The sequence below is a fragment of the Stegodyphus dumicola genome, chromosome 6, assembly GCF_044657685.1.
Source record: "Stegodyphus dumicola isolate Sdum_Otavi_A_Nest chromosome 6, ASM4465768v1".
Lineage (NCBI taxonomy): Eukaryota > Metazoa > Arthropoda > Arachnida > Araneae > Eresidae > Stegodyphus > Stegodyphus dumicola.
The window spans coordinates 55418713-55432233 of NC_140773.1; the positions used below are offsets into that span (position 1 = coordinate 55418713).

The 13521-nt window shown below is 30.0% G+C and overlaps 1 protein-coding gene across 7 annotated transcripts in view; it reads right to left on the reverse strand.

Annotated features, from left to right (window-relative positions):
- LOC118190427 (uncharacterized protein C2orf42 homolog) overlaps positions 1 to 13521 on the reverse strand; it is a 55290-nt gene that overhangs the window by 28258 nt on the left and 13511 nt on the right. For all 7 annotated transcript variants that reach the window (XM_035361130.2, XM_085818326.1, XM_035361126.1 and 4 more), the window contains 2 exons: positions 9114 to 9243; positions 5713 to 5838 (listed from right to left, as the gene is read on the reverse strand). In XM_035361130.2, coding sequence (XP_035217021.1) covers positions 5713 to 5838; positions 9114 to 9243 — 256 coding nt within the window. The remainder of the gene's footprint in view (positions 1 to 5712; positions 5839 to 9113; positions 9244 to 13521) is intronic.

Genomic DNA, 13521 nt, shown 5'->3' on the forward strand with positions numbered 1-13521 from the left:
ATTAAATTTATATTATTAGTTCTTCTTAAATTCAATAACTTATACGTTAAAAGCTAGTTTCTAGCAAAAGTTAAAAACTGTAATATGAAATTTAGTGCAGTATAGCTAGGCATTTCTGGAGAACATTAACATCGTATTTTGTTTTATGAATCAAAATTATTTATGCATTTATTTAAACAAAACCATGAAGTGTAATTTAATTCACTTCTAATTTATGGCTTGCTAAATTTCCATTAAAATTTTTATTTACATTTTTGAAAGCTGTAAAACATGAAAGAGTGATTTCTAGTCTAGATATTGTTTTCCTCATAGGTTTGCAAAGTTGGCATACTGTTTGTTCATAAGTGAATTATATCAAAGGGAGAGAGCGCAGTCTGCTTAGTGAAACGAATGGTCTCTGAAAGAAAGTAACTTGTATTTACTTACATAGAAAAAACAACAAAAATGTTTATGCAATTAGACCATTCTCTAGGTTTCGTACCTAGGACGAACTACTACTGTTCAGTGGTCTTAATCATTTGATTATTTGTGGCTATTTGCTGTATTGATGAGACTGCCTTAATGTTAGCTCGTGCAGACGATAGGTGATGGAATGTTAAGAGTAAATAAGCTATTTAAACTCATGTTTAGATTGAAAATGAAAGTAAAGAAAAATGTGAAATAAGTTGCTTATAATTTTAATAAACAATACAGAATATACTGTTTTAAAGTAGGCATAAAATACTGAATGATACTACTACACTTTTCTTCCTTCTTAATTTATTAAGTGATGAATTAAATGATCTACTCTACTTTTTTTAATATGCCTTTTTATTTATAAACCAGAAAATTAAAAAATCTTATAACATGGAAAAGAAAGCTTTAAATTGGGCCCATAAAAGAAAGAAGAAAAAATACTTATATGATGCTTTTGAATGGGCAATAAAGAAAATCAAAACTGATGATTGTTATTTCCAAGTTGAAAATTCTAGTCAAGAAGAATATCAGGCATCAACTTTGTGCTAACAGGAACAACCAACAGAAATTTGCAAACATTTAAATGTGGCATCAGACTGTTCAAATATAATTGTAAGAATTAAAAATGTACCAGAAAATGTTTCGACTGAAATCACTGAAGAAGGCGAACTATCAGAAAATATTTCAGCTACAGTCATAAATAGTGATGAAAGGTCAGACAATATTCCAACAGCATTTAGAGATATAAAAAATGAAAGATAGCTATCCAATTTTGGTCATTATCCAGAAATTTTTACAAAGGATTTATTTTAAATTTTGACCTTTGTAGACTAAAAGATATCAATTTTCTCCAAAACAGAGGCAACAGTTCATTTTCTTCTGTACATTATACAGTAGTTAATAGCTCCATTTTAGATACAGATTTTGCTTTGTTATTCACTTGAATTTAGCAAAGACTATTGCGAACCATGTTGGTTAATTTCAAATAAGGATAAATGTGATCAACAGGAATACAGGACTGGCAATTATTACCCATAAAAAAAATGTGCAAGAGAAGTTCTCATCATATCGCAAGCTTTATTGAAAAGAAAAATTGGGAAGCAAATAACTGTATCGATCAAACATGGGAAAAATCTGTAAAACATAAAATCAATTTCAGTTAGTTCTAGAGACTATGACATGGTGATGAATAACGTTATAAAAATGCTCTCAAGCACTGTTAAATATTTGAATTCTGTAACATAAAATGAGTTACTTGAATATTTAAGTAGTATTTGTTTGAAAACAAAGCTTTTGGATGAAATTAAAATTTCTCTTTTTTATTTATTTGCAGGAATTTCGCGTTCTAAGTAATTGTAATCACGAAAAACTTCAGTTATTTCAATGGAAATATCCACTTTGACTGTTCCTGAATCCATCTGGGGCCCACCAGCGGCCAAGCAGTAAAGTAACTGAACACTGGTAGTTCGGTCCGAGGTTCGAATCCCCAGAACAATTTGGCTGCATGGGCCTCCGTAGTTTTCCCCATGTGTAGTGTTTATATGAGCCAGCTTTGCTTAGAAAGACCTCCACGAAGGCATCCCTTACCCTAGGAAGATAGCTCTCGACGCTTTGCCGTAATTACATAAACCAAACCGAATCCATTTTGTTTTTTTTAGGGGGGGCGTGACGTCTATACGTACAGACAGAATAAAGTAAAGAACTCTTTTTTTAAAGCAAAAAATGCACAATTTACGAACATATAAGAATAAAGAAACTGCGCTCACTGAGCCAAGTAACAGAGTAGATATATATAAATATTGTTTCAAAAGAATGCTCTCAGAATTTAAATGATATTGTAGATTAGTTCGCAGCAATAATTAATCATTTATTTGCAATTCAATTTCATTTAAAATTTAATTTACTTTAAATTTGCTTTTCATGAATAGAGAATGTTTGTTAAATTTATATATATATTTATATAGTTTTGGTGAGGCCGACTGCAACTAAAATACGAGGTGTGCATCTACATGTTATAGCAATCCTACATACAAAATTTCAACGTTCTGAGGCTACTCGTTTTTGAGTTATGCGAGATATTTAATTCAAAATTTGCAATTTTTTATGTCATTTTCAACTTGCCCTGAGGGATTGGGTAATTAAGTTAAAATTATTTGAGGAAATAACTTTAAATGAAATGCATAAAAAAGTGTATAATTTAATAGTCCATACAAGGAAGTCTCCATATAATACTTTTAATTACTAAACCTGATCTGAGAAAATCACTATCAAAATGGGGTCTCCTGGAGACTTCGATTTTTTAGAGGGGGATAGTTCTGTAAATTTATTGGGGGCAAGAATTTTTTTGCATAGGGACCCTAGAGTTTTAGTTATGCCACTGACTGTACCCCTAATAAACAAAGCACTACTCTCATCTTAGCACAAGCAGAAAATTTGTGGCTACCTTATCAGCTTTTCTTCCCAGAGTTTCTCATATTTTGTGGAAGGATGTTTGAAAAAGCATTTGTCTCTGTGTTGAGGTAACTGGAACAGTTTCATCAATATCTCTTCAAATTTCAAAATTCTCAGAATTTATATTAAAAAATGTTTGATTTTTCTCTTCAACTTCTTTTGCTTCATCAGTTATATAAAGGTTGTTATGCTTAAAATGGCTCTTTTGGATCATCAGTTATATAAAGGTTGTTATGCTTAAATGGAAATTTTCTGTCTAGGGCACATATTCAGCTGATGAAATACATAAATAAATCAGTTTACTTTGCTAATTTATTTTCACATTCATTCCCTTAATTCACAGTTAAATAGTGAATGTGTGTTTGCTGGAAGGAGTACCGCATGTTTTATGGAGCCATAAATGTTGTATAATTATCAGCCAGAAGACATCATTCTTCAATTCACGTTATTATTTCAAAATCCATTTTTTACAAATTGCTAAATCTGCAATTTTGATATAAATTTTATAACTTATTCTGGATTAAAAAAACCATCATTCTGTAAAATATAGTCACATTAAATGGCAATCACTGTATACTACATAACAGAGTTACAATGCTTATGATACATTGGTACAGTACAATTTCTTTTTCAAATGCTCTAGAATATATTCAAATCTTTAAAAAAAAAATAAACTTTGATGAATCTAAGTAAAATATGTCTAGCATAGAACACATTCTTTTTAAATTATAATATTCTAACTTAAGATTTTATGACAGTCAAATATTAATAAATGAATATGAATTAAACTTAAGGAATCGGGACTATAAAACACCAATTTAAATTTGGTTACCCAAATTGATGGTCCAATAATTCAAAAGTATTTTTAAAGTTAGATATAATCAGTTAACATTGGTTTAATGTTGATTGTTAATCATGAAATAACTCAGGACTGACAACCTGTTGACAGACATCCACCCCAAGTTTTTATCTTTGCAGAGTAGCTTTTTGATGCCCATTATGAGTTTATATGTTATATATGCATGGAAATTTTGCAGGCTGAGCATCTGTCGAATGTTCCATGACAGACCCTTGGTTGTCAACAAGGAGCTATATGCCACATCACGCATGCTTCCATGGCAGTTCTGAAGAAATTTCAGAATTGTGTTATCTCTGAATTTGGGAAAATCCCATGGATGGCCAGATTACACGAACTTTCAGCATGTAATTTTTTAGATATCTGAAATCCCAAGTCTTCTCTCACATAGTTTCAGAAGTGAAAAATCCATTCAAGAATTTTGCTTAACATGCTTTAAAGAGTAATGGGTGACCTTAGTAAGAGACTTGACTTACTCAGTATGTTCAGTAGAATGGCAGACATTTTTGGCTGACAGCTTTTTTGATGCAACACTGTTTTCTTTATTTTGTGCCACACTGTTTTCTGTTTGGTAACTTAAATTTATAAATAAGTACGAGGACCATCCAGGAAGTAGATTACGTTTCCGTCTGTGTCTGCTAGGGGCGGGGCTAGCGCGGCCATCTTGGGGTCAGAGCGTTGCGCAGCTCAGTCTGCATCTAGCCGTGCTAGTGAGAGTTTCGTGCTGTGCTCCGTTCAGATACTGTGACGGTTTGAAATGTCTGCGTTAATTAAAAATCCCGCGAGCTGCGCTCAGTAATAAGGTTTTTGACTGCAAAAAACTGTAAACCGATAGAAATCTATCGGCAGCTTCGTGAAGTGTATGGGGACTGAAGGTGGAGTGCGTCAGTGGGTCATAAGATTTCAAAATGGCCGAACCAATGTTCACGACGAAGATCGAAGTGGGAGACCCAGCATAGTGACCGCCGAACTTCTCGAAAAAGTCGATGCTAAAGTCCGTGAAAATCGAAATTTCACAATAACGGAACTTTCTTTGAGTTTTCCACAAATTTCGCGAAGTTTGTTGCACGAAATCATCAGCGAAAAGCTTGGTTACCACAAGTTTTGTGCAAGATGGAAGGCAAGAAGAGGTAACGAAGTGGTTGAAGGCGCAGGCGACCGAATTTTTCGACGAATGAATTTCCAAGCTCGTACATCGCTACGATAAATGCCTTAATTTGTATGGTGACTATGTAGAAAAGTAGTATTTGAGTGTGGCTTTCATCTGTATATAATAAAATTTGTTTCCTATACTTTGTTTATTTTTTTATTCCAAAACGTAATCTACTTTCTGGATAGCCCTCGTATATGCTTTCATATCTAGTTTGCACTCTAATTTATTTTACTCAAATAATATTTTTAATTTCTTCTTAATAAATTTTAACTTTCTAAAACATAACTCGATTCACTGCCACACCCTGTATAAATAGACTGAAAATTATTCTAATGTCCGATTAACAAATGACCGAGTGGCTAAAACCATGGAATATTAGTAACTCATACCACCTTCTGTTTCCAACAATTAAAAAAGCTGATTGTGTGGGGGTTTTAAGGCATTTTTTTGGAAATAATACAGTTTTTCTTACAATATCTATCATAAAATTCATTTTTCTCTAAGCCAGACTTACCTTAATTGTTTTCCTATAATTTAGAAAACTTACTAATCTATCTGTACTGCTGCATCAAATATTTTTATCATTAACTAACAATACCTAAGTTCTTAATTAAATAGAGATGAGTTACAACAATTAAAAATTAAAACAAAATATTAAGGATATACATTTTTAATTATTATATATTAAAATCTAGAGCAATTTTACATTTTCATACTATCTGCAAATTATGCATGGTTATAGATAAGATAAAATTCTACCTAATTCATATAAAAGGATGCATAAAATAATGCATACATTTTGATTCATTCTTTTTCCTTTTTGGAGGAGAGGGAGATAAACCATCACCATCAAGAAAAATATCTCTTAAATTTTTCAATTCAGCTTTGTTTTCACTCATGCCAATAGGACCTGTTGATATGCCTGAAAAATAAAAACTGCATTTTTTTTTTTTTTTTTTTCCTTATTTATAAAAGTATCATTCCAGCAAAAAAGAAATCACATTGCTCAATAAAAATATACAATTTGAAGAACTTCAAAATTAGGATATATTTAATTTTAGTATGATATCGATTTCAAAATGGGTCTCGCAATATGCAAATAAAAACTGAATACATTTTGTTAATGTTCTTTCTTCTTTTATACATAGATTTTTGGTAGCCAACGCAGATTTTGCTGATTCAGGTCCAAATAGACTTTTACCAACAGTTTTTTAAATTTTCAGGTACAGAATATTTTGTTTACCACAGCAAATATTGCATCTTATATTTAAACAATATTTCCCAGTGAACATTTTTCTTATTAGCATGACAACAACTTTTAATTTCTAGTACTCTTTCTCTACACACACACATATATATTTGAAGAGTAATTAATAAAATATTGATGAGCTCACTAATTTGAAAGAAATACAAATTACATAAATATACATTGCAATTTACTGCAACATTAATAAAAGACAAGTTATTTTTTCCCATTCTTCCCCTTGCCCCCTTTTTTTTACTGGTTCTCCTACAAACAATTTACCATGATGTATTTTTATTTTAATAAAAGGAAAGAATTATTTCCCCTTCTACCCCTTGCCTCCTTTTTTTTACCAATTTACCAAGCCATTTACCATGATGTATTTTCATTTTCTTTTACATCTCACACTTGTGTATTCATTAAAACTTTTTTTTTTTTTTTTTGCTTGGTAAATAGCAATATTGAAACAAATTCTTGAACTGTCAGGCTAGCACCAGAAATATAAAAGCATAGCATTACAATGAAATGCATATTCTACAAAATATTAATTTTCAGATTATAACCAGGGATGTCAGAAATAAAGATAAGGGAGTATATTTAAGGCTTCCATATACAGGCCAATAAATTTAAGCACTGTAAAAATACAGGTAATAAAAGTAATACACAAACCAATAATTATAAAGTAAGTAATAAAGTAATAAAACTATTATTCACAATTTATTTTATTTGTTCATTCGCATGGCTTGTAATCATGAAAGCTTGAGTTATTTCTAGGTTTCATCCTTATTAAGTTGCACTTGCACAAGACACTCCATCAATTAATAAGTGACTACATATGTGTAAAGCAAATTTTATTTATCGCAGAGTGTACAAGTAATAGAACATTTTCAAAAGTTAGTCAGTTCGTGTTTTGAAGAAAAGATCTCAATATAACTGTCTCAAAGTCAATTAAATTGGGCATGTACACTTCATATCAAACTGGACACTGCTCGTAACATAGCTTCTATTATAGTCTATGATAATGTAACAAGCAATCACTGTGGCCAGTGGCGGTTCAAAAAATATCCATCTAGGATTAAGATTTTGAAAAATACTCAAGCAAGGCATCAGGCCAATTTAAAAAATTCTATCAAGATAAACTAGATAAGCAAGATAATTAAATCCACACAACTAACTATTTGTATCAACATGGAAAGACAGCATTTTTTCCAGAGGCTGTCATCAAAGCATTAAAAATTCAAAGCCACTGATGAGGGTTACTTTATATTTTGTGAACTACTATTCAAATTGCTATTTTGAGCATCAGTAAAATGGGAAAAGAATGACCTCTGAAATCTCCTCAGAACACTTGCCATCAGCTGCAATAACAATGAACAAGAAGCAGGAGCACTGATTAATAAAAAGGAAGTCTTGTTTCAGCAAAACACACACAGCAAAAGCATTGAAGAAAATGATTACTAGCTTCAGCTGGGAGCTTCTAATCCAAACTTCATATTTCCCAGACAATGTGCCTTTATGCAATTATCTCTGCTTTGGAATAAGCAACCATTTATGAAATTCGTGGTATCAAAACCAATATCATATCAAAAAGGGAGCTGAAGCACTTTCATGATAGTAGAGAGAGAAACTTTCGTGAAAAGGAACAGAAATGCTTATTAGGTCACTAGGAAATTGAACTGGACTGGATAGGATTGTTTTGATTATGACAAAGCATGTGATAGCTATCTATTTAAGAGAATGAATGTTTTCATGGATTGCTTTCTAAGGTAAAAGATGTCAAAAGTTTAATTTGTTGTTTTAGTTTTCTAAGCAAAATATTATTCACTATCACAATGCCTTATCATTCATTTCTAATGATTAAAACATCATGAACTTTCTTGTTTACCTGATATTTTATAATTTTTTTGGTACTCTTCTATTATTGGAACTGGATTCAGAAATAAATGTATGTATGCATATATATATGTATGTGTACATGTCTGTATATGTGTATATATGTGGTATGTATATAAGTGTAATTACCTGTATATATATGTGAGTGTACATACACATATATATGCATACATACATACATTTTTTAATCCAATACTGATTAAGCACATACATACACATATGCATACACACATACATTTTTGAATCTGATACTGATAACAGAAGAATGCTGTTTTTTAGTCCTGGATAACCATGGTGACTTACTTCTATACCCTTGAGGGTCAATTAAAAGTTCTATCTGGTGGCAACATGCTGCTCAATATGTTGTGTTAGGAAATATTTAAGAATATATCCTGAATAATAAACAATGATTATTCCAAAATTCTTGGACTTTAAATTTCAAATAATCTTTTAATGAAATAATTTCATAATAAAATTTATTAATTTAGTTACAGGTGCCCATGGGCCATTAGTTGGCTGCCATATCGCAATATCTTCCAAGTGAATATTGAAAATATTTTTTTAAAAAAAAAATCATTTGGCAAATTAAAACCAAATTAACAGAAACAAAAATAAATTATACATAAAATTAGCAAATTATAAATGATTATAAATGTCAGTGATGAAGATTACAAATAAGACAATTAGGCAAAGTAACAACCTTGTGTTTAGCATAGATTTTAATCAATCATCAAGTTATTGCTTTGCTTAATTATATGTTTTACTTTGGTGTGTTTATCTTCTTTCAAGATTACAGATGTCAGTAAACAATATTCAAGCAAAGAGTTTAGAGAATAATGATACCCACAGAAATTCCAAACATCAAATGTCAATCACAATTTAATATATTCATTACAATTCTAGAAAAATCAGACAAATATAAAATCACTCTTTCACACAGGTGAACTCTGCAAAAAAGATTTAATATCAAGACTGTCTGATGTTACAAACTGTGCAACAATGTCTTTTGTACACAGGACATGACCATAAAAGAAGGCATTATGCATAAAATTAATATTTACCTGAAGAAAGAACAGACTGAACTAAGGGTTTAAATTCTTCCAAAAGTCTTGCTTCACTTGCAAAAGCACATATGCATATATAAAAATGAATGCATATATTCTTTTCTTTTGGCACAAAAGGTTTGGTAATCTATAAGGAAATAAATTTTAATAGAATTTTTACAACAAAATAGGCATCATGAACTTTGTGACAGATTGCATATTAAATTGTGCGAGAAATTTTAGTACAGTTGCTGTAAAACATGAATTTTTAAAGTATAATAATAAAAAAATTCTTCCCAAAGGATATACAAAAATTCAGATATTTTTGTTATAAATTAAAAAATTTTAATCACAGAACTTAATAAAATAAATATTGAAAACTGGCCATGAAAGAGATCACCATTTACGGTTATTTTACACACACATAAAGTTTTGCAATAATCATTTCCATTACCCAAATCTGATTCTGTAGGTTTGAAATGACAATATAGGTGCAGCTGCTTAGGTTGGTTATTTGAATATGGTAAAATACACTAGGACTATCTGCCTAAGGAAAAGGGATGCCTCTGTGGAAGAACTTTTTAGGTAAACTGGCTGATTATCACATTACACATGTGGAAACAATAAAAACAAACTATGCAGCCAGTTCATTCACCAGGGATCAAATCCAGATCAAACTCCCAGTATTCAACAGTCTTCATCACTCGACTACTAGTGGGATAGGTGCACATGGTAACAATACTTACGAGAAGGTAATGATACTGGTACGTTTGATCAACTACATTTCAGTGTTTCATTGTTGGCCTATTTCATTCCACATATAATAAAAATTCAACTTTTTTTCAGGGGTATCCTGTTCTAAATAGCAGATACCAAAGGATAAGTTCAATTGTACAAATTTTGTAATTTTAAATAATACATGAACTATTGATAATTACTACATAAAACTACCAATAATTATTACATAAAAATTTCGAATATAAAAATTTATAAAAACATTTTTTAATGAACTGTTGCAGCTATCAAGCTATTAATAACATTTTTTTCAAAGCTACTTTTATTGGCAAATCAGATACATTAAATTCAAATTTGTGTCACAAAAGATCCCAAAAAACTAAACTGTTAATTTTTTTTTAATGTTTAAAAGGAATTTCGTTCCTAAGGAAAATGCTAAGTATTTCTCTGATATATTAACTAAATTTTTAAAATGTGAAAACTAAAGAAAATTCAGTAATTTTCCTTAAAATAACAAAAATACTGTGATTAAAATGCAGAATCATTATGCAGATTAAACCTTTTCATGGAGGCTAGGGCATATAGTCCCCAGCAAATTATAAATCCACTTTCTTGTCAGTCACAGGGATAGGAATTTAAATGATTGAGGCTTGGAGATTATTTTACGACACCCAGACAATGTGTTCTTGTGTTAGAATCCATTAATGGGTAAGGGAAATTATCCATTTTTCAAACCTATATTGCATGTTTGCAAATTTGACTTTCTCAATGAAACATTTTGTTGAAAGAAAGAAATAAATTGTTCTGCATTCTTACACATCTGCTTTTTAAGAACTTCCTTTAGTTTTTTTTTTTTTTTTTTTTTCCGTATGACTGTTGCAAATATTGCTATTCATTCTTTCAGCAGGCCCATTTTTTTTTTTTTAATTGAAATGTATTCTTGCATTATCTAAATTAAAAAATATAGAGTTACTTTTGTAAAATTGTTTCAACAAGATCTTTGTTTTACTATTAAAATGTTTAGTAGCAGAAAGTTATTATTTTTTGAATCTTACAAAAAATGGCAACAGTATAGCCACAGTAAACTAAACATTGCAAACTGGATGACTTTTGAGTCCTCCACATAGATTCTAATAAAAAAAATCTTATTTTATCAGTTGCTTAAAGCATCCTTAGCAATGTAAATTACTTTACTTGAATAAAAAAATAAAAATGACATATGAATGGGAAATTGCCCTCTAGATCAATATGAAACAATTTTTATTTTTGGAAAAATTTCTTTTTAGAAATGATTTTTAAAAGACTGAAGGATTTACAAATGCATAGTTTTCCTTTCATAGTCTCCAAATTTAGTTATTTTAATGTAGTTTCAATTTGTGTTTGAAATTTTTCTTAATTTCACTCTTTTAATACCTTTTTATTTCATTTTATATCATTTTTAATGTGTTTGCAACAGGAGTGTAATTAACACAAATATTTCAAGTCATAGAAGTTAATTATAATATTATTCTAAATGAAGCATATTCCAAGATCAGTGTTGATAAGAGTAAAATATTTTGTTGTTGTTATATTCAAAAAGCCAACTATTGGCTTAGTGGGTAAGATTGTTGAACACTGATAATTCAAACTGGGTTCAAATTTCAATGAACAGACTGACTGCATGGGCTTTACGTATATCTTGACACGTATAATGTTAATATAAGCCAATTTCTCTTACAAAGTCCTCTACGAAAGCATCCCTTGCCTTAAGCAGACAGCCCTAGTATCTTTTGCCATAATCTGAGAAAAGAAAAATTATATTCAAAATAACAAAGCCAAAGTTACAAATATCCATAACTAGACATAACATAATGTCTAGACACTTCTTTTCATGAAGTTTTTGATAACAAAATGAATATCAAGTGTGCAACAATGAAATACGAATTTTTTATTATGCAATTAATGTGGAGTGATTTATAACACGAAAGGAATGAAAAAATGAGGGGAAAAATATATTAAATTATCACCGTTGAAATTAAAGTAAATCAATCAGGATACTGACATAATAAGCATTACTGGGATTCAGATGTTTTACCATTTTCCAGTTCATTTTATTTTATTTCTCAGCAGGAACCTAACTATTGTACACAGAAATAGCCACCAATATCTTCTCTCAAAAAGAGATGAGAGATAATTGGATTGACTAGATACCCCCCCCCAAATAAAGAACAAAGTAATTATAAAAAAGTTTGTGATCTGGAAACTATACATTACAATCTAATATTTTAAACATAATTTTAGTATTTGAAACTTCTAAAAGCATAGAGCAATATAAAAAATTGAATAAATATTTTGCCTATTGCATTACTTTTACTTAAAAAATATTTTTATGCATTTCTGTTTATAATATTTTTTGCATTCAAAAAAGAAATGCAGCAGTAATATTAAATAGTCAAATAATTCCTTCTATAAAAAGTCAAATAATTATTCTTCCCTTCTAAGACAATGGTAAAATCTAATATTACTGAATAATAAATTTAAAATTTTGCAATTGAATAAAATTTGAACTCAACTCAGTAAGGGTTTCATTTTGAAAAGCTACAGCTTCTATTTCTGCATCTCCTTCTTGAATGCAAACTTTTCTAAATGAAAACTATAAATAGATAAAAAAGTTAAAAGATCTTATATCACCGATCAAAAAGCAAGTCAGATTTAGGGACTACCATCTGAAACATCGCATGAAAGATAAATAAAAAAGTCTTGTCTCATGCACTTGTAAGTTTTTGTCACTGCACGAGTAGATAAATAGTTATTCAAGCAATACCAGAGCAGTGACCCACCTGTATTTCGGCAGGAATGGGTTACTATAATAGTATAATGGCACAGAAGTAATAACATTCTTTTAGGGGTTCAAAATATTTTTAAATGACACTTGTAGTAGATGAAAATGAAAGATTGTGGTACACAAAGTGCTGCTCAAAATCAAAATAATTATACTACTTAAAATAAATTTTGAATGGTGTACATGACTGTATAATAATATTATACAATACCAGGGCAGTGAACAATCTGTATTTCGGCAAGAATGGGTTACTGTAATAGTATAGTGGCACAGAAGTAATAAAATTCATGTAGGGGTTCAAAAAATTTTTAAATGACACTTGTAGTAAATGAAATATGCAAGATTGTGGTACACGAACTGGTCTTCAAAATCAGAATAATTATAATACTTAAAATAAATTTTGAATAGCGTACATGATTGTACTTGTATAATAATATCATAAAATAAGTTATAATTTTCTGTATTTGTTACATTTCAGTAAATTTAACTCTGATTGCTTTATTTATTTTCAGTATATAATTTAGGTGAAAGATAAAAAAATATTTTAATCATGAAACAGAATATTTTTTTTAACAAAATTCTCTAGTAGTAGCATACATTTCATTTGAAGAAGAAATGCTAACTAGTTTTCATGAGAAAACTTCAGAAATCTATCTGTAAAGTGAAAGCCATTAAAACATTTCCCACACTCTGACACCTGAAGCTTCCCATTGGATTGAAAGGCAAAACTATGTGTTTCTCTTCTAGCCAACAAAACAGCACTAATCACTTCATACTCAAGATTCTGTGGAATCTTTTCCTTTTCCCCTTTCCTTAACCACTGAGCAAAGAGAAACACAGCCATTTTCAAGTCCATGTGAAAAGGTTAAG